Raw genomic sequence first — 16445 nt, 5'->3', positions numbered from 1 at the left:
TGAGTATTTCTAACCTACGGAAAGCAGAAATCATCAAACATAACCAAATGTAGGACACTTAAAATACTAATTTGACCGTACAATTTGACTAACATTTGATCAATATTATTCTATTTTAATTGTTCTATCTATTTGTGTCCATAGGATTATGTTTTTTTCGATTAAACAATCACCAAAAACATTACACGAATAGGATGAAGTTGTCCAATCACTTTTATTTTTCATAGACAAGAGGAAGCGTTGCCATGCGTGTTCTGTACTCGTAGCAAAGATTATGGATATACTGACAAGATACTTGTCTCTCTGACCTAACAATGGGATTCGTTGTCCACCAAGCGGCACGGGTGCTGTTTAGATCCCACCTATTCTTTCTTTGGATTGGTGGATATCTCATTATTTTAATAATTTTTTGAATATTCCATGAGGGTTGTTGACGTTAATCGTCTGTATTCAAAAAGAGCTGCTATGCCTCATATCATGAATATGCATAGCTATATCGAGACAACTCCGATATAAAGTGTTTGTTTTTTTAATAAAAGTTGCGTGGGTGTCACGTGTCCTACTTATATAAGTGCACTCGTAACAACCTAAGAATTACGAAACGTATATTAAATCAACTAAACATCACGTAGCAAATAAGCCATTAACCAAATTCGACACTCTCATTGACCTCCATACAAAAACTCCTCACTTGGTGGGCAAAAATGCCACCTGATGGACGGAGACAGATTTCCCTCCGAGTCGGGCCTCTCTCTTTACCTCTTACTCTCTGCTTGTAGTATTTTAGAAGCGATCATAGGGCGACGAGTCCATGTCGTATTTGTTATTGCATGAAATGCTTCATACCTGCTTGCCTAGCCTACGATAATTGATAATACTGCGACTTATTCTATTTCATCATGTCTCATTACGAAGAAGTAAAGGTCCATGGTTATGATGAATTTTGCAAAGCAGTGTGAGAGGAAAGGAAAGCACATATTTGCATATTTCTCTGGTGATAAAGACGCTCAAGGTTTGAGCTGGTGTCCAGATTGTGTGAAAGGTAACATCATTATTGTTTTATGGCTATACATTGGTGTACCTGACATGTATAGCAGTTGGCTTTCTTTCCCAGCTGTCTGTCATAATGTGTCAGTCTCTGCTGCATTATGGTTGGCAATTCATGGTAGCCAAGCCAACTAATCTCTGTAAAGTGTTTACAGGGGGTGCTTGTTTTGTGCTATATTTTCTGTATTTGTATTATATATTGCACTGTACTATTGTGTAATTTATGGTGTGCATAAATCAAAGCCACACACATGTGCCATCTTCTCCTCCTTCCCCTCCAGCTGAGCCAGTTGTTAGAGGAGAGATGTCCCACCTTCCCGAGGGCTCAGTCTTCTTCTACTGTCAGGTTGGAGAGAGGCCATAGTATGTAGGCTACTCAACCTTTTCTTCATATTCACTGGTGATGATAGCAGAATGATAGTCTTGTGCAATCCACAGGCATTAGAAAATAAGTATTCTTCTTACCCTCAAATGCAGCTAGAAGTTTTGAAAAGCTTAAATAAATTGTACAAGTTGTAACATCATGAACTGTTGTCTCTCTTGGACAGCATATTTGAAATGAGCAAAATACACTGAACAACAATATAAACACAACATGTAACATGTTGGTCCCATGTTTCATGAGCTGAAATAAAATGTCCCAGAAATGTTGTGCACAAATATGTTTACGTCCCTGTTGGTGAGCATTTTATCCTTTGTCAAGATAATCCATCCACCTGACAGATCCACCTGGCAGGTGTGGCATATCAAGAAGCTGATTAAATTAATGTTCATTACACAGGTGCAACTTGTGCTGGGGACAATAAAAGGCCACTCTAAAATGTGCAGTTTTGTCACACAACACAATGCCACAAATGTCTCAAGTTTTGAGGGAGCGCGCAATTGGCATGCTGACTGCAGGAATGTTCACCAGAGCTGTTGACAGGTAATTGAATGTTAATTCCTCGACCATAAGCCTCCTCCAACGTCATATTAGAGAATTTGGCAGTACTTCCAACTGGCCTCAACCACAGACCATGTGTATGGCGTTGTGTGGGTGAGCAGTTAGCTGATGTCTACGTTGTGAACAGAGTGCCCCATGGTGGCGGTGGGGTTATGGTATGAGCAGGCATAAGTTAAGGACAATGAACACAATAACATTTTATCGATGGCAAATGGAATGCACAGAGATACCGTGATGAGATCCTGAGGCCCATTCATCCGCTGCCATCACCTCATGTTTCAGCATTGTAATTGACGGCCCCATGTCGCAAGGATGTGGACACAATTCTTGGAAGCTGAACATTTCCCATTTATTCCATGGCCTGAATACTCACCAGACATGCAATGGTGGAAAAATTACCCAAATGTCATACATCTCTGGGATGCTCTGGATAGACGTGTACGACAGCGTGTTCCAATTCCCACCAATATCCAGCAACTTCGCACAGGCCTTGAAGAGGAGTGGGACAACATTCCACAGGCCACAATCAACAGCCTGATCAACTCTATGCAAAGGAATTAGTCACGCTGCATGAAGCAAGTGGTAGTCACACCAGATACTGACTGGTTTTCTGATCCATGCTCCTACCTTTTTTTAAGGTATCTGTAACCAACAGATGCATATCTGTATTCCCAGTTATGTGAAATCCATAGATTAGGGCCTAATGAATTTCCTTTTATGAACTGTAACTCAGTTAAATCTTTGAAATTATTGCATGTTGCATTTATATTTTTGTTCAGTGTGTATATATACAATGCACAAAATTATACATTTGACCTAAATGTCTTTGACTTTTGGATTTTGCTTAATATACCTTTTCATCTTCGACCAGTTGGAAGGATCCCAATAATGAATTCAAGAAGACTCTGAAGCTCAGTGGAGTTCCCACTTTGATCCGATATGGCACGGTGAGCATAAGTGCATGGCAAGATGACAAAGAAGGAGAATTTCTGTAATCAATTTTAAAAGTGTGGCTTTTTCTTTGGATTTTGTGGTAACACTCAACGGGACCCAAAAGCGTTTTATTATTCTTTTATAGATAGTCAATCTGTAAAAAAAAAAAAAAAAACACACACAAAAAAACACATTAGCGAGGTTGTTATTAACCATTTATAAACTTTTGATAAATTCTTAACAAAATATACCTTCAGGGAAAGTGTTACCAAAACATGCTAAGTTCTGTTTCTTTTCTTCCATCTAATTCAGCCTCAGAAGCTGGTTGAGGAGGAGTGCTTCAAAGCTGACCTAGTGAGGATGATGTTCACTGAGGACTAGAGGGCTACAGAGGACCACATTCGCCCTGCACTTGGTCATCTTCCACTTCCCTCTCCTGAGATCCAGTCCCAGCCCAATCACCTTTTCACTACACTTGATTGAATTGAAATGATTGTTTCTTTGGAATTCAAATACACACTCGTCTCCCTGTGAGTCAGTGTTAATCAGTGAATGTGTTGCTATTCTTACATGGAAATAAAAAGCAACTATAACATAACCAGAGGCCTTGGTAGAGCTAGCTGACTGCTTTTAGAACTTGATGTTTAATTTAGTAAATTAAATAGAAGAGTTATAATAACATAGCCCAGTTTTGACAAATAAATGAGATTCCCATAAGTGGTAGGCAGCCTACTCCTAGAATGTGTTGGGTCAGACAAATTGTGTCAAATGAATTGAATCTCATTGATGATTCTTGTTTCTTACTCACGGCAGTAATCTATAGAGTGAGGATATAAACTGAAGCATTACCTGGTATACTGTGATTGTCGTGTTATAGTGTATAACTTAGTCAAATGAAAAGAAATGATGGCTGGATGAAAACAATGTCATGTGTAAAATGAAGTTTGTCTATAGTGCAGTTCACTTTGTGAGAAGCTAGGTGGCTCCCTCAGCCTGTCTAAATACATTAGGCCTAATATGTCTTATAATAAAAAATGTAAAAATATCAGAAATTATAGAAATATAAATTCAAACTTTTTTATGCGAAATTACAATATTAGATCATATAATTAGCACATTTAATAATAGGCTATGTTGTCTTTGTAAACCGAGAAAAAAAGTAAGCTCCTTATAGGCTCATGAAGAAGAAAAAAGTAACCTATCCCTAGATCTGTCATATGGGTTTAATGTACACATAGGCCTAAACACGTCATGTGTCTACCATGTAGGCCTAAACATGCTCAATGCTGACAACAATCAGTCATTGAATAGTGAACTTGATCAAGTAGTGTTATTAAATACCAGACCAAACAAAGGTGGTCTAAATGTTTTATATATATACATACATCAATAATATTATATAGACTCAATATCGCCATTTAATAACTAGGTATCATGAAAGAGTTGTTTGCTTTGAAGTGATGAGCGCAACCACAATTGTAGCAGTATAAGTGGAGCGCATTCCTACACACCACACATTGGAGCGGCTGAGCTGAGCTGAGAAGCGGAAAAGGGTATCTGTCGTCGTGCACACATTTGAGCATAGGCTATACCACGAATTAGGGCTCTCCAAGGAACCTAAATTGGAGGACGTGGGCGTATTTGTTTTTACTGAGCCTTTCAGTTTTCATTTTCTGCAGTCTTGGTAAGAGAACGGAATATATTAGGGTCTGTTTCAAGGACTCGAGCAGAGATGTCAGAGTTTCTGGTGAATCTACTCGGGGAGCGGCTCGTCAACAGCGAGAAAGCCGAGGTGGATGTACAGGCGCTGGGCAGCAAGCTGTCCCTGGTCGGGCTCTACTTCGGCTGCAGTTTAAACGGTCCCTGTAAGCAGTTCAACGCCAGTCTGTGTGAGTTTTATAGCAAGTTCAAAAAATCATCTGAACATAAAGACACATTGGAAATCGTCTTCGTCTCATCTGATCAGGACCAGAAACACTGGCAAGACTTTTTACAGGAGATGCAATGGCCGGCATTGCCTTTCAAAGATAGACACAAAAAGGTAAGAAGTGACCAATTAATACAAATGTGAATCTGGAATTGAGTCACGATATAAAAAAAACATGTGACAAAAATATATTTAGCCTACCCTGGCCATTTGGCCAATAAACCCTTACTTAATTAAACGGCACACTTGGCCCAATTATATAGTCCTACCTTACAGTGCACAGGTATATGCATTTATTTGGGTCATTGGACATAATTGACGGTGGAACAAAAAGTTGATACAGGGTCTAACATATTTTGTTTCTAATGTTGCCAGCTGACCTATTTTTCAGTATGTAGATTCATGTGTCATTGTCTCTCATGTATACATAATATGGTTTACAGAAGGCCCACTGTATTTATTCCAGGTTCCATTGTTTGCATTGGATATAATATATAGCCTATCTATTGTGCACCCCAGTGGCATTGTCACAGGTTATCTATAGCCTAAATATCCATATTCAAATAAGAAAATGACACACACACACACACAGGTAGTGGGAATAAATGCTAATGTTAAAATGTATTGTTATTCATAATGGCATTTGTAGAATCCTTTTTAATTCAAACACTCAAGTAACAAATTACATTGTTTTGGGGCAGGACAATTGACCAAAAAATATTGTGAAGATATTGACCAAAACTGGACTTCTTATAGGCCTATAGCAATTAGAAATAGTGACAATGCTATATAAATATTGATTTAAATATAGTTCAAAAGTTTTTGTTTAATTGTTTGTTCTATATATGGATACCTAATATCTAAGGTTTATTATAGCCAAGCTGAAATGATCGATGCTGATAATTGTTATTGTAAAAATACAAAGAAAAAAGTTATAATGTGTTTTTGATCAAAGTGTTAGTGAAATATGTGAAACTCGATACAATGGCCTCGTCTTTGGCTGTTAGGCTGTTGTTCAATTAGTTATTTATTTGCAGGGCCATTATTTAGGATCCAGAAGTCAACATCTCATAATAGGCCTACACATTACACAGCTATTGGAAAACACCCATATGTTTGAAAAAGGAGAAGATTTAATCAAATTTCCTATAAATAAACCTGTAGGTGACAGTCATTCATTTGATTCACATTATCTGTCCATCTCTTTCATATGGGTTTAATATAATGGTTTCAAAATAGATGCTTAGCCTATGGATGTTAAGAAAGGTTATGATGATTAAGCTCATAATCTTTCACAGAAAACTGCCAAATCTTTTTCTATGTACACTGTCCATTTATTCATTATTTTACCTTGCACACAACAAACTAAATGTCCCTAATGTATCAAAATTATTCTGATGTTTTTTTTATTATATATTTTTTTACCTTTTATTTAACTAGGCAAATCAGTTAAGAACAAATTCTTATTTACAATGACGGCCTAGGAACAGTGGGTTAACTGCCTTGTTCAGGGGAAGAATGACAGATTTTTACCTTGTCAGCTCGGGGATTCAATCTAGTAACCTTTCGGTTACTGGCCAATGTTCTAACCACTAGGCTACCTGCCACCCTCTTCCGTGTGTGCAATTTGACAAATTATTACAGTTACTGTCCCATATAATGAATCTAGGCTTAGATTGTAAATATGATTACCACAATATCTTGATGTCTGTATTTATTTTCTGGACATTAATTCAATAAACAAAAATAGCATGTTGTGAAAGCCTTTAAAATGTTTAGGCCGATGTCAGAGTGTTTTGTATAATGTACATTTATGGGTAAGGCAAGGGTTTCAGGATTAGAAATAAATTATACCTAGATGATACCTGCATCATGCTGCAGGTTCACCCACATCAGGATCCATTTTGGGTCCTCTGCACCTCCAGTTTCCTACATACGTCAGCATGTCTGTATTAAAAACAAATGATGATCCTTAATAACAAATTACAATTAATCCCACTGAGACTGTCTCGGCTTGCAGCTGCATGCACATAATCTATATGCTATAAAGAATATCATTGTGTACATTGCAATCGTAAGGGAGAGGAGGGTAGAGGGAGAGAGCCGAGTTAGTGTGAATATAAATGTAATTGTCTGCAGAGAACAGACCTGCGCCATTCTCAGTGCCCTGCTGCTCGCTACCCTGTTGGCAGTACAGGACATTAAACCCAGTAACGGCCCAGTAACGGCTGGTAAAGACATTATCATGGTCTCTAGGCCTCACAGGATAGGTAGAAAATACAATTCCACAGTAAAGAAATCAAACCAGGAAATCATACCATACTGTTTCTATCTCTTTAAAATAATGGGAGCAGAATATGGTGATGAAAGAGGCTGGCTTTTAGTTGGACGGTGATCATTTCCTTGTCCTAAGTTGCCAGGGCAACTCTTTTATTTGGAAATATTCTCTCTATATTAACAGAGTATATATATAGATAGATAGATAGATAGATAGATAGATAGATAGATAGATAGATAGATAGATAGATAGATAGATAGATAGATAGATAGATAGATAGATAGATAGATAGCACTCTTCCGTGTCTTATTACATTGCCACACTAGGCTAGTAAAAAGGATTTGCAAAAGATTTCTGTAAGAATAGTTCTGCATGCACGACTATTAGCCAGTGGAATGATATTTTGTACAATGTGCCATTTTAGGGGATGTTTTTTTCATGTATTTACCTGATCTAGGCCTACCCAGTTTACCTACATACCAGCAAGTAATTACTACATCAACATGTGACCACCTCTTCAATGAGATGGAGACATTTAGGATGATTATCTTTCAACTGTAAGGGCATACGGGACCTTTTTAAATGAGCCTTGGCCTCTTGGCTCCACACCACCCAACCCATCCCCATGTTCATCAAATAGCTTGCTGTATATTTTATGAACTATTTGTGAATTTCCTTAGTGTAGTCTTTTCCTGTAGAACCCTAACCCTCACTTTTAATAGGTGCAGCTTAGTTAGATTCAATCAAGGCCCTTCTAATGTGCTGCAGATTGTTTGTGTTTCACTTCATTATGCAGTCCAGGCGTGAAGGAGGGGAATGATGGAGGCATTTGATTTGAGGGCGGGAGGGATGGGAGTTGTCTTGGGCCAGTCTGGGAGGAGCGTATAGCCACACTGCAGAATTATTGTGTTCTGAATGCTGCTGGTGGAAAATATTCTGCAGTATTAACATTGCCATTGTTCAAAATTCGAGTGCGGCCATGACTTGGCTAAGGCTACCTGAGAGTAGTGTACAACTTTGCATTTAACTCGGACAGTGCCACCAGTATTAATTGCAGAGTAATTGTGACCTTCAGTACAGCAGGGGCCTGAATGAGTGTGTCTGTTAGGGCTTTAACTAACCTCTGGCCTGCTCTGTTTTTTATACTGAAGAGAGAGTTGATGTTTCATTGAGCAGTCAGATGTAGATGTACTACTATAGCCTTCTGACATGTCCTAAGGCAAGTACTTGTTTAGTGTTTACTTAAGGTTTCATGTGGCCTGTAGATTTCCCCCTTCAGAATTATTCTTTTGGCATCTGTGTGTGCATTGATGTGAATGTGATTTCTGCTCCTGTAGCCAGGCTTTGTAATGCATCAGATGGCGTTGTAGCCTTGTGGGTTTGCTATGTAGTCTCAGCCTTTGTCTGCTGCACAGATGTGGTTTTATCACCAGGACGGGTATATGAAGCTCCTGGCACCTGATAAGAGAAGCTTTGCTTCAGAGGAGATATCATCTGTATATATATGTATCAGCTGTGTCTACATGAGCTGGCTATTTATTTCTTTCCATTTATATGCTGTTTATTTTCCACTCATTCTTCACAGTTTATATTAACAGGACTTTAAGTTGATTTTAAATTTAAAAAAAATAAGGTGGCAACCCACACCAATATGAATTACCAGTGCTTGTTATCATACACAGTTATGGCCAATGGCATCATCCATGCCTATATTGCAATCAGAACCCGTTTCTAGTAAATGGGAGGGAAGCAAGACAAGGTAATGCTCTATTCTAAATCAACATTTGAGTCCAGATCTCGCCTGCATGTGGGTGTGATCATAGCAACCAGTAAAAGAGAGAGAGAGCGAGAGTGTGTGTGAAAGAGGGGGAGGGAGAGAGATGCCTAATTGGTGTATGATGTTGACCTGGTGGAGGGCTACATTGAGGTTGTGGGTCTGTGGGTAGTAAGTGGCCCTCTCCCCCTCTTCTCAGGCATGGCTGGGCTCTGGCTGTAGGCAGGGGAGGCGAGAGAGAGGCAGCTCTGTTGAGCGACACAGGGCTCATCTCCTGGCACAGCCAGCAATCTCTCTCCATCGCCTCTTTCAGAGCCTCATCACCCACCAGGCCCCTCTCTCTCTCTCTCCCTCCCTCCGTCCACCCCTCCTACAGTAGTTCGCCCTCCCTTCCCTTCTCATTCCCTACACTGCACTTGCTTTCTCTTGTCCTATGTAGTATATTCTGTTGCTCACATCGCTGGGAATGTTTATTATCTAACTATGCAGAGACTAGATTAAATACCGAAGACATCGTCTTACATCTTTTACAAGTGAGGAGATTTAGTGTTTTGAAAGGACCTTGGGGGCTTTAGGTTTGTGACTATTAGGCAGGTTTTCATTTTGAAGAGTCACATAAGGAGTCTGGCCCACTGCAGTGTCGTGCTCCCCTGGGTCGGAGCCCCTGAGCCCTGGGACTACTGGGACTAGAGCCACAGCTGCTAGGTGCTTCAGAGAGGGGCTAAGGGTGCCTGTCATCAGGGTGTCACTGATCTGATGAAAACCGCACTGCACCCTTCTCATCACATATCTCAGCCCTGCTCATCACATATCTCAGCCCTGCGCCTCCCTGCGCCTGCTGCACTCCTTTGATTCCAGCAGGAGCAGCTGGAAAAAAGCCTGCTGCATGCCCTCTTGTCTGCAGGTGATAATGTGCAGTTCCTTATCTGTAAATGTCACATTTGGTTGGGATTGACCTGTGTAGATGCTCTCTCACCTGTTAATTTCACGTGTGTGTGTGTGTGTGTGTTTGTGTTTGTGTGAGAGAGATAGTTTGGGCGGATATACTGCTGCTGCTTAGTGGATAACTAGGTGAACAAACACTGAGCCGTATTACACACAGGGTAAACACTTTTGATAAACCGTATGGCTCATGCTGAGACGACATAGTTGAAAGTTATTCCCATCAGTCAGGATAAAAGACTTGGCTAGATACCATCTCTTCAGGAGAGGGTTAAGTAAGACCACCATGATAAGATTGCATACTTAAATGATCAAGGCTAGCCATGCAGTGGGGTGACCCCAAGCGCTTAATTTGTAAATCGGGAGGTGCCGGAACAAAAAGGGAGCGTGAAAGGGTGGTAACCAGGGGGGACTCTGAGATACCGGATGAACGTATGAAAAAACCTCACTTTATAATAAAGCGTATCATCGCATTTGCGTAGTGGCATAGAGCAGTAGAGTAGAGGTTCTTGCAGGAGTTGCACACATGGGAAATCTTTTTGTAGCCTACGGTCCGAGAAAGATTTGGCCTTTTTATAAACGCATTTCATGCAATTTTATGTAATTTTACATGACTGGAGACCTTAGCATAATCTTTTTCTAATACCGCACAAATGATCGAAATGACCGGCTACCAACAATTAGAATCTGAGATCATTAAAAACGACCTTGTCTTGAATCCATCAATAGTTTAGACCTAGGTGTGTGGAGACACATATTTTACAATCTGAGGAGGAAATTATAGTTCTAGAAAAGCTTTCCAGTTTCTCTAACTCACTCAATGATGATCGTCTCACGCACCGGAGATGGCCGGTGTGCTCATGCCAAAAGCATGTCTCTCGTTTTACTTTGTAAAACAATGCTGTTCGCTCAAGGCCTATTTGGAAGTTGATAGAATATTTTGGTAGCCTCTACAGACAGATTAGACTTCTCTGTTCAGCAGGAGCCATTTGCTTTCCAACCTGTGTTTTCCCCTGATTGTATTTGAGATATTGCGAAAGACCTGTTTTGGCTGCATGCTGTTCACTGACAGATTTGCCGCACATTTAGGACTGCTACACACAATCCACATCTAGGCAATAAAAAAAAAAAAACTATTGATCCTCTGTAGTTTATTTTTTGATGATAGGCTTATATTCCTGGTGTAGTATTCTGAATTCATTAAATTTCTTTCTGAACAGATAGCAGTAATTCTTTAACTTTGGAAAATGTATTTACATTTATCAGGGGTGCAGCAGCGCCCTTCCCGCAGCTATGATTATGAATTACAATACTGGAGAGAAGATGGTTGCGGCCTCATGGCTATCAGAGATAATAGAAAGTTAATCTCATTCTAGTTCTGTGAGAGATGCAGGCACGCTTCTCTCTCACCACAGCACCAGCCAATCAAATATATTTATAAAGCCTTTTTACATCAGCAGATGTCACAAAATACAGAAACCCAGCCTGAAACCCCAAACAGCAAGCAATGCAGATGTAGAAGCACGGTGGCTAGGAAAAACTCCCTAGAAAGGCAAGAACCTAGGAAGAAACCTAGAGAGGAAACAGGCTCTGAGGGGTGGCCAGTCCTTTTCTGGCTGTGCAGGGTGGCGATTTTAAGAGTACATGGCCATTAAGGCCAGATTGTTCTTCAAGATGTTCAAACATTCATAGGTGACCAGCAGGATCAAATAATAATCACAGTGGTTGTAGAGGGTGCAACAGGTCAGTACCTCAGGAGTAAATCTCAGTTGGCTTTTCATAGCCAAGCATTGAGGTTGAGACAGCAAGTGCGGGAGAGAGAGAGTCGAAAACAGCAGTTCCGGGACAAGGTAGCTCATCTGGTGAACAGGTCAGGGTTCCATAGCCACAGGCAGAACAGTTGAAACTGGAGCAGCACCACGACCAGGTGGACTGGGTACAGCCAGGGGTCATCAGGCCAAGTTGTCCTGAGGCATGGTCATAAGGCTCAGGTCCTCCAGGAGGGGAGGGGGAGAGAGAGAATTAGAGGGAGCATACTTAAATTCACACAGGACACCAGAGAATTACACCAGATATAACAGACTGATCCTAGCCCCCCAGCACATAATAGACTATTGCAGCATAGATACTGGAGGCTGAGACTGGGTGGGGTGGGGGGGGGGGGGGGGGGGGGGGGGTCGGGGGACACTGTGGCCCTGTCCGACGATACCCCCCAGACAGGGCCAACCAGACAGGATATAACCCCACCCACTTTGCCAAAGCAAAGCCCCCATACCACTAGAGGGATGTCAACAGACCACCAACTTACTAGCCTGAGACAAGGCTGAGTATAGCCCACAAAGATCTCCTCCGCCACATGAGCTCGAGGGGGTGCAAAACCGGACAGGAAGATCACGTCAGTGACTCAAACCACTCAAGTGATGCACCCCTCCTGGGGACGGCATGGAAGAGCACCAGTAAGCCAGTGACTCAACCTGCGTAATAGGGTCAGTCCCAAATGGCACCCTATTTCCTACATAGTGCACTTCTTTTGACCAGGGGTCATAGGGTTCTGGTCAAAAGTAATGCACTACATAGGGAATAGGGTGCCATTTGAGACAGTGTCTGTGTGACTGAGCCTGGCTGTGGTCCTGTAATGTAAAAGTTTGGGGTCACTTAGAAATGTCCTTGTTTTTGAAAGAAAAGCACATTTTTCTTGTCCATTAAAAGAACATCAAATTGATCAGAAATACAGTGTAGACATTGTTAATGTTGTAAATGACTATTGTAGCTTGAAAACGGCAGATTTTTTTTAAACATTGTATTTGATTATTCAAAAAATTATTATTATATGGAATATCTACATAGGCGTACAGAGGCCCATTATCAGCAACCATCACTCCTGTGTTCCAATGGCACGTTGTGTTAGCTAATCCAAGTTTATCATTTTAAAAGGCTAATTGATCATTAGAAAACCCTTTTGCAATTATGTTAACACAGATAAAAACTGTTATTCTTATTAAAGAAGCAATAAAACTGGCCTTAGACTAATTGAGTATCTGGAGCATCAGCATTTGTGGGTTCGATTACAGGCTCAAAATGGCCAGAAACAAAGATCTTTCTTCTGAAACTGGTCAGTCTATTCTTGTTCTGAGAAATGAAGGCTATTCTATGTGAGAAATTGCCAACAAACTGAAGATCTCGTACAATGCTGTGTACTACTCCCTTCACAGAACAGTGCAAACTGGCTCAAACCAGAATAGAAAGAGTGGGAGGCCCCGGTGCACAATTGAGCAAGAGGACAAGTACATTAGTGTATAGTTTGAGAAACAGACGCCTCACAAGTCTTCAACTGGCAGCTTCAATAAATAGTACCCGCAAAACACCAGTCTCAACGTCAACAGTGAAGAGGTGACTCCAGGATGCTAACCTTCTAGGCAGAGTTGCAAAGAAAAAGCCATATCTCAGACTGGCCAATAAAAAGAAAGGATTAAGATGGGCAAAAGAACACAGACACTGGACAGAGGAACTCTGCCCAGAAGGCCAGCATCCCGGAGTTGCCTCTTCACTGTTGACGTTGAGACTGGTGTTTGTGAGAGGTGACAATAGGTTGATGTTAAAGGGGAGTTTAAGTTACCCTCTGAAACTGGTGAAAACAGTGGGGCAGCGTGGCTGACTTGTAGACTACAACCAGAATTTCTGTGTGTCTCTCCTCTAAGCAACCTGATCTGTTTCTACATCCATTATCTGCCTATAAATGAAAACACACAAAGACGCTGAGGCTGTGACCTTGGTCTGTGAACTACTGAAAAGATACACTGGGATTGGGCCTATGGCTTTTTCCCCAGTATTCTGTAGCTGGCCCGTTGATACGGGCTCTCTGTTTGTGGTTTTCGACCAGAAGTTTCCACAGTAGAGTACTAGCATGGCCATGTCTTCACCACATTGTCTACAGTAACACTGCAATGAGAACAATCGATGATCCTCCAGCTTACGTACATTATTCCTAACCAACCCCAATTAGCACATACTAGCCTCCAAGAATGCCACTTTCCTCATTTCGTTTCTTCAAATGAGCTAAATACAGGAAATGGAACACCAGAGACACTGACTAGATATTAATTAAGAATGACTTTTGTTTATTTCCATGGAAAATAAACTATTGTTGTTATTCTGTCTTGATGATCCTACCCTCATCTGCTGTATTCTTTGCGATGCTGCCATGTCCATATTTGCTTAGCGAACATGATTTGAGATTTCCCCAGGTCTTGAGGACCCCCCTCTGCAGTGAAAACACACACACACACACAGAGACACACAGTCCTCTAGTCTGTAATTGCCCCCAACACCCGAGTTCTGCATTCATTTCCAGCATAATAACTCCGTAGCAACCCCCGCCCCCCCAGAGGCAGTCTGCCATCCGGAACAGAGCTCATGTCTTTCGGTTTCCTTTTGTTTTCTCTCCTAGATTGCAAGGTGTTTGTTTCATTCCCCAGTTACAGTTTCCCTCTCATCATACCTTCTGAATACATTTCTCCAGAGGAGGCATAGGAACTATGATGATCAGTGAATATATGGTGTTGTGGTCAGAGAAATGCACTGATGTACAGAGGAATGTTTATCTGGAAGGAAAGTAAATTGAGCCAAGCCTCCACTTTGTATTACACATGCACAGCTCTCACAGTTGTTGTTGTTTACATTTTCTGCGTAATAACAGTTGATTTTCAATGAGCGTTTGTATACAATGCAAGAACTCCTTAGTCTCTACACTGAAACGTTCCCCTCAAATATCCCCTCTCCCTGTGCCATTGTCTCACCAGCCAAATAGGAGATGGATGGCAGACCGTTGAATGAGAAGGGTGTGAATCCTGGTCATGTGACTTTTCTGCAGCCCTTGCTCCTGTCTGAAAGAGGCTTACTATGCAAACAGGGCCACTGTCTCAGCTTGTAGCCTGGCACACTGACACATTGGCTCCAGCCCTGCTGTCTTGTCTACTATTGAGTTGTTGGGAGCAAGTGGTGGGAGTATTTTTTTATTTTATTTTTTATTATTCCGCTGTGAGAACCCAAATACCATTACAGGGTATTATAATATTACATTGCCAGTATAATCAATCTGTAATCTATGTATAACTACAGTGCAGATACTGTAGGAAGGCACTGAGCAGGAGAGGAATAAGCTGAGGACTGGACTGGTAGTGTGACTGTGGGAGCCTGAGAGACTGACTGCTCTGCACTGCTGTACTCTTAAAAAGCTTTGTGACAAAGAGGACGGAGGATCATCCAATCCACCTCTCTGTAAGAGTGCAGAGAGGGTGGTGCTGAGGGAGAGAATATGTGGTGAGGAGGGAGAGTTCATGTGAGTTTAAGAGTTGAAAAAGAGCAGGAATCTCAAGGAGATGATCCTTATTGTGGCTGGAAACGTACAACGTTTTCAATAAATCCTCTCTTGAATTATAGATTTAAATGTTTTGGTCCAGATTTTCAAATAACCGCTGACTTTCCAAGCAGTTTTTTTTTCCTTACCCTACTGTACCGCAAGTCTCTGCTACGTAACAGGGGTAAGGTTCCTATTGAAGCCTCCGTAAGCCCAGTGAAAGGGGAACAGTCACAACCCTGAAGTAATGTTCTGTTACATCCCTTGTGACAGTTCAAAGAATTTGGCTCCAAAAGTCATCTCTCCTGGGAGGAGGGCAAGGCTTGGTTCAGGCCAAGCCATCTAATCTCCGTGTCAGGAATCTAACAGCCAATTAGCACCTCCCCCTGCTCCTGTCCTGCTTTTTGGACAGAGTTCACCATACAAGTGTTTTTTGACTCTGACGACTTGGTTAGATTAGTTTGTCTACATTGTGGTGCTAGCCCCCTCTAAAGACAGATGTGATTGTAGGGAAGCCGCTCATCTCCGGCTACTAGATAATGAGGTGGTGGAGGGCAGGAGCTGGTGTGTGTCTAATGAGGTTGGATGGCAACGCATTGTTTTCTGAAAGATTCCTTTCCATATTATTGAATCAGCCATTTTCCAGCCAATCTCTATGGCAGAACGTCAAGACTTTTCTAAAGAGCTTTCAATTTGACTTGAATAGGGAAAAAAGAAATTGTCAAGTTTCCCCTAACTGTCAGAATGGTTATGGCAGAAGGAACCAAATTTAGCTACAGAAAAAAAATGTGGACATCTCATTCCAAAATTATGGGCATTAATATTGAGTTGGTCCTCCCTTTGCTGCTTTAACAGCCTCCACTCTTCTGGGAAGGCTTTCCACTAGATGTTGGAACATTGCTGCGGAGACTTGCTTCCATTCAGCCACAGGTCGAGCACTGATGTTGGGCGATTAGGCCTGACTCGGAGTCGGCGTTCCAATTCATCCCAAAGGGTTGAGGCCAGGGCTCTGTGCAGGCCAGTCAAGTTCATCCACACTGATCTCAACAAACCATTTTTGCATGGACCTCGCTTTGGGCATGTCATGCTGAAACAGGAAAGGGCCTTCCCCAAACTGTTGCCACAAAGTTGGAAGCACAGAATCGTGTAGAATGTCATTGTATGCAGTAGTGTTTAAGATTTCCCTTCAATGGAACTAAGGGGCCCAGCCCAGCCCAAACCATGAAAAACAGCCCCAGACCATTA

At 41.5% G+C, this 16445-nt stretch overlaps 1 protein-coding gene and 1 pseudogene across 2 annotated transcripts in view; both read left to right on the top strand.

Annotated features, from left to right (window-relative positions):
* The first annotated feature begins 256 nt into the window (after positions 1 to 256).
* LOC106612915 (thioredoxin domain-containing protein 17-like) lies at positions 257 to 3990 on the top strand (annotated as a pseudogene). Its single transcript, XR_014378897.1, has 4 exons — positions 257 to 1042; positions 1329 to 1410; positions 2862 to 2937; positions 3236 to 3990. The product of XR_014378897.1 is annotated as a thioredoxin domain-containing protein 17-like (transcript).
* A 442-nt stretch (positions 3991 to 4432) lies between these two features.
* Positions 4433 to 16445, top strand: part of LOC106612785 (nucleoredoxin) — a 67025-nt gene continuing 55012 nt past the window's right edge. Inside the window, exon 1 of the mRNA XM_014214270.3 lies at positions 4433 to 4964. Coding sequence (XP_014069745.1) covers positions 4656 to 4964 — 309 coding nt within the window. The 5' untranslated portion in view covers positions 4433 to 4655. The remainder of the gene's footprint in view (positions 4965 to 16445) is intronic.

This window comes from Salmo salar, chromosome 09 (assembly GCF_965601325.2).
Source record: "Salmo salar chromosome 09, fSalSal1, whole genome shotgun sequence".
In the NCBI taxonomy this organism is placed as follows: Eukaryota; Metazoa; Chordata; class Actinopteri; order Salmoniformes; family Salmonidae; genus Salmo; species Salmo salar.
This window is presented reverse-complemented; position numbering and strand designations above follow the sequence as displayed.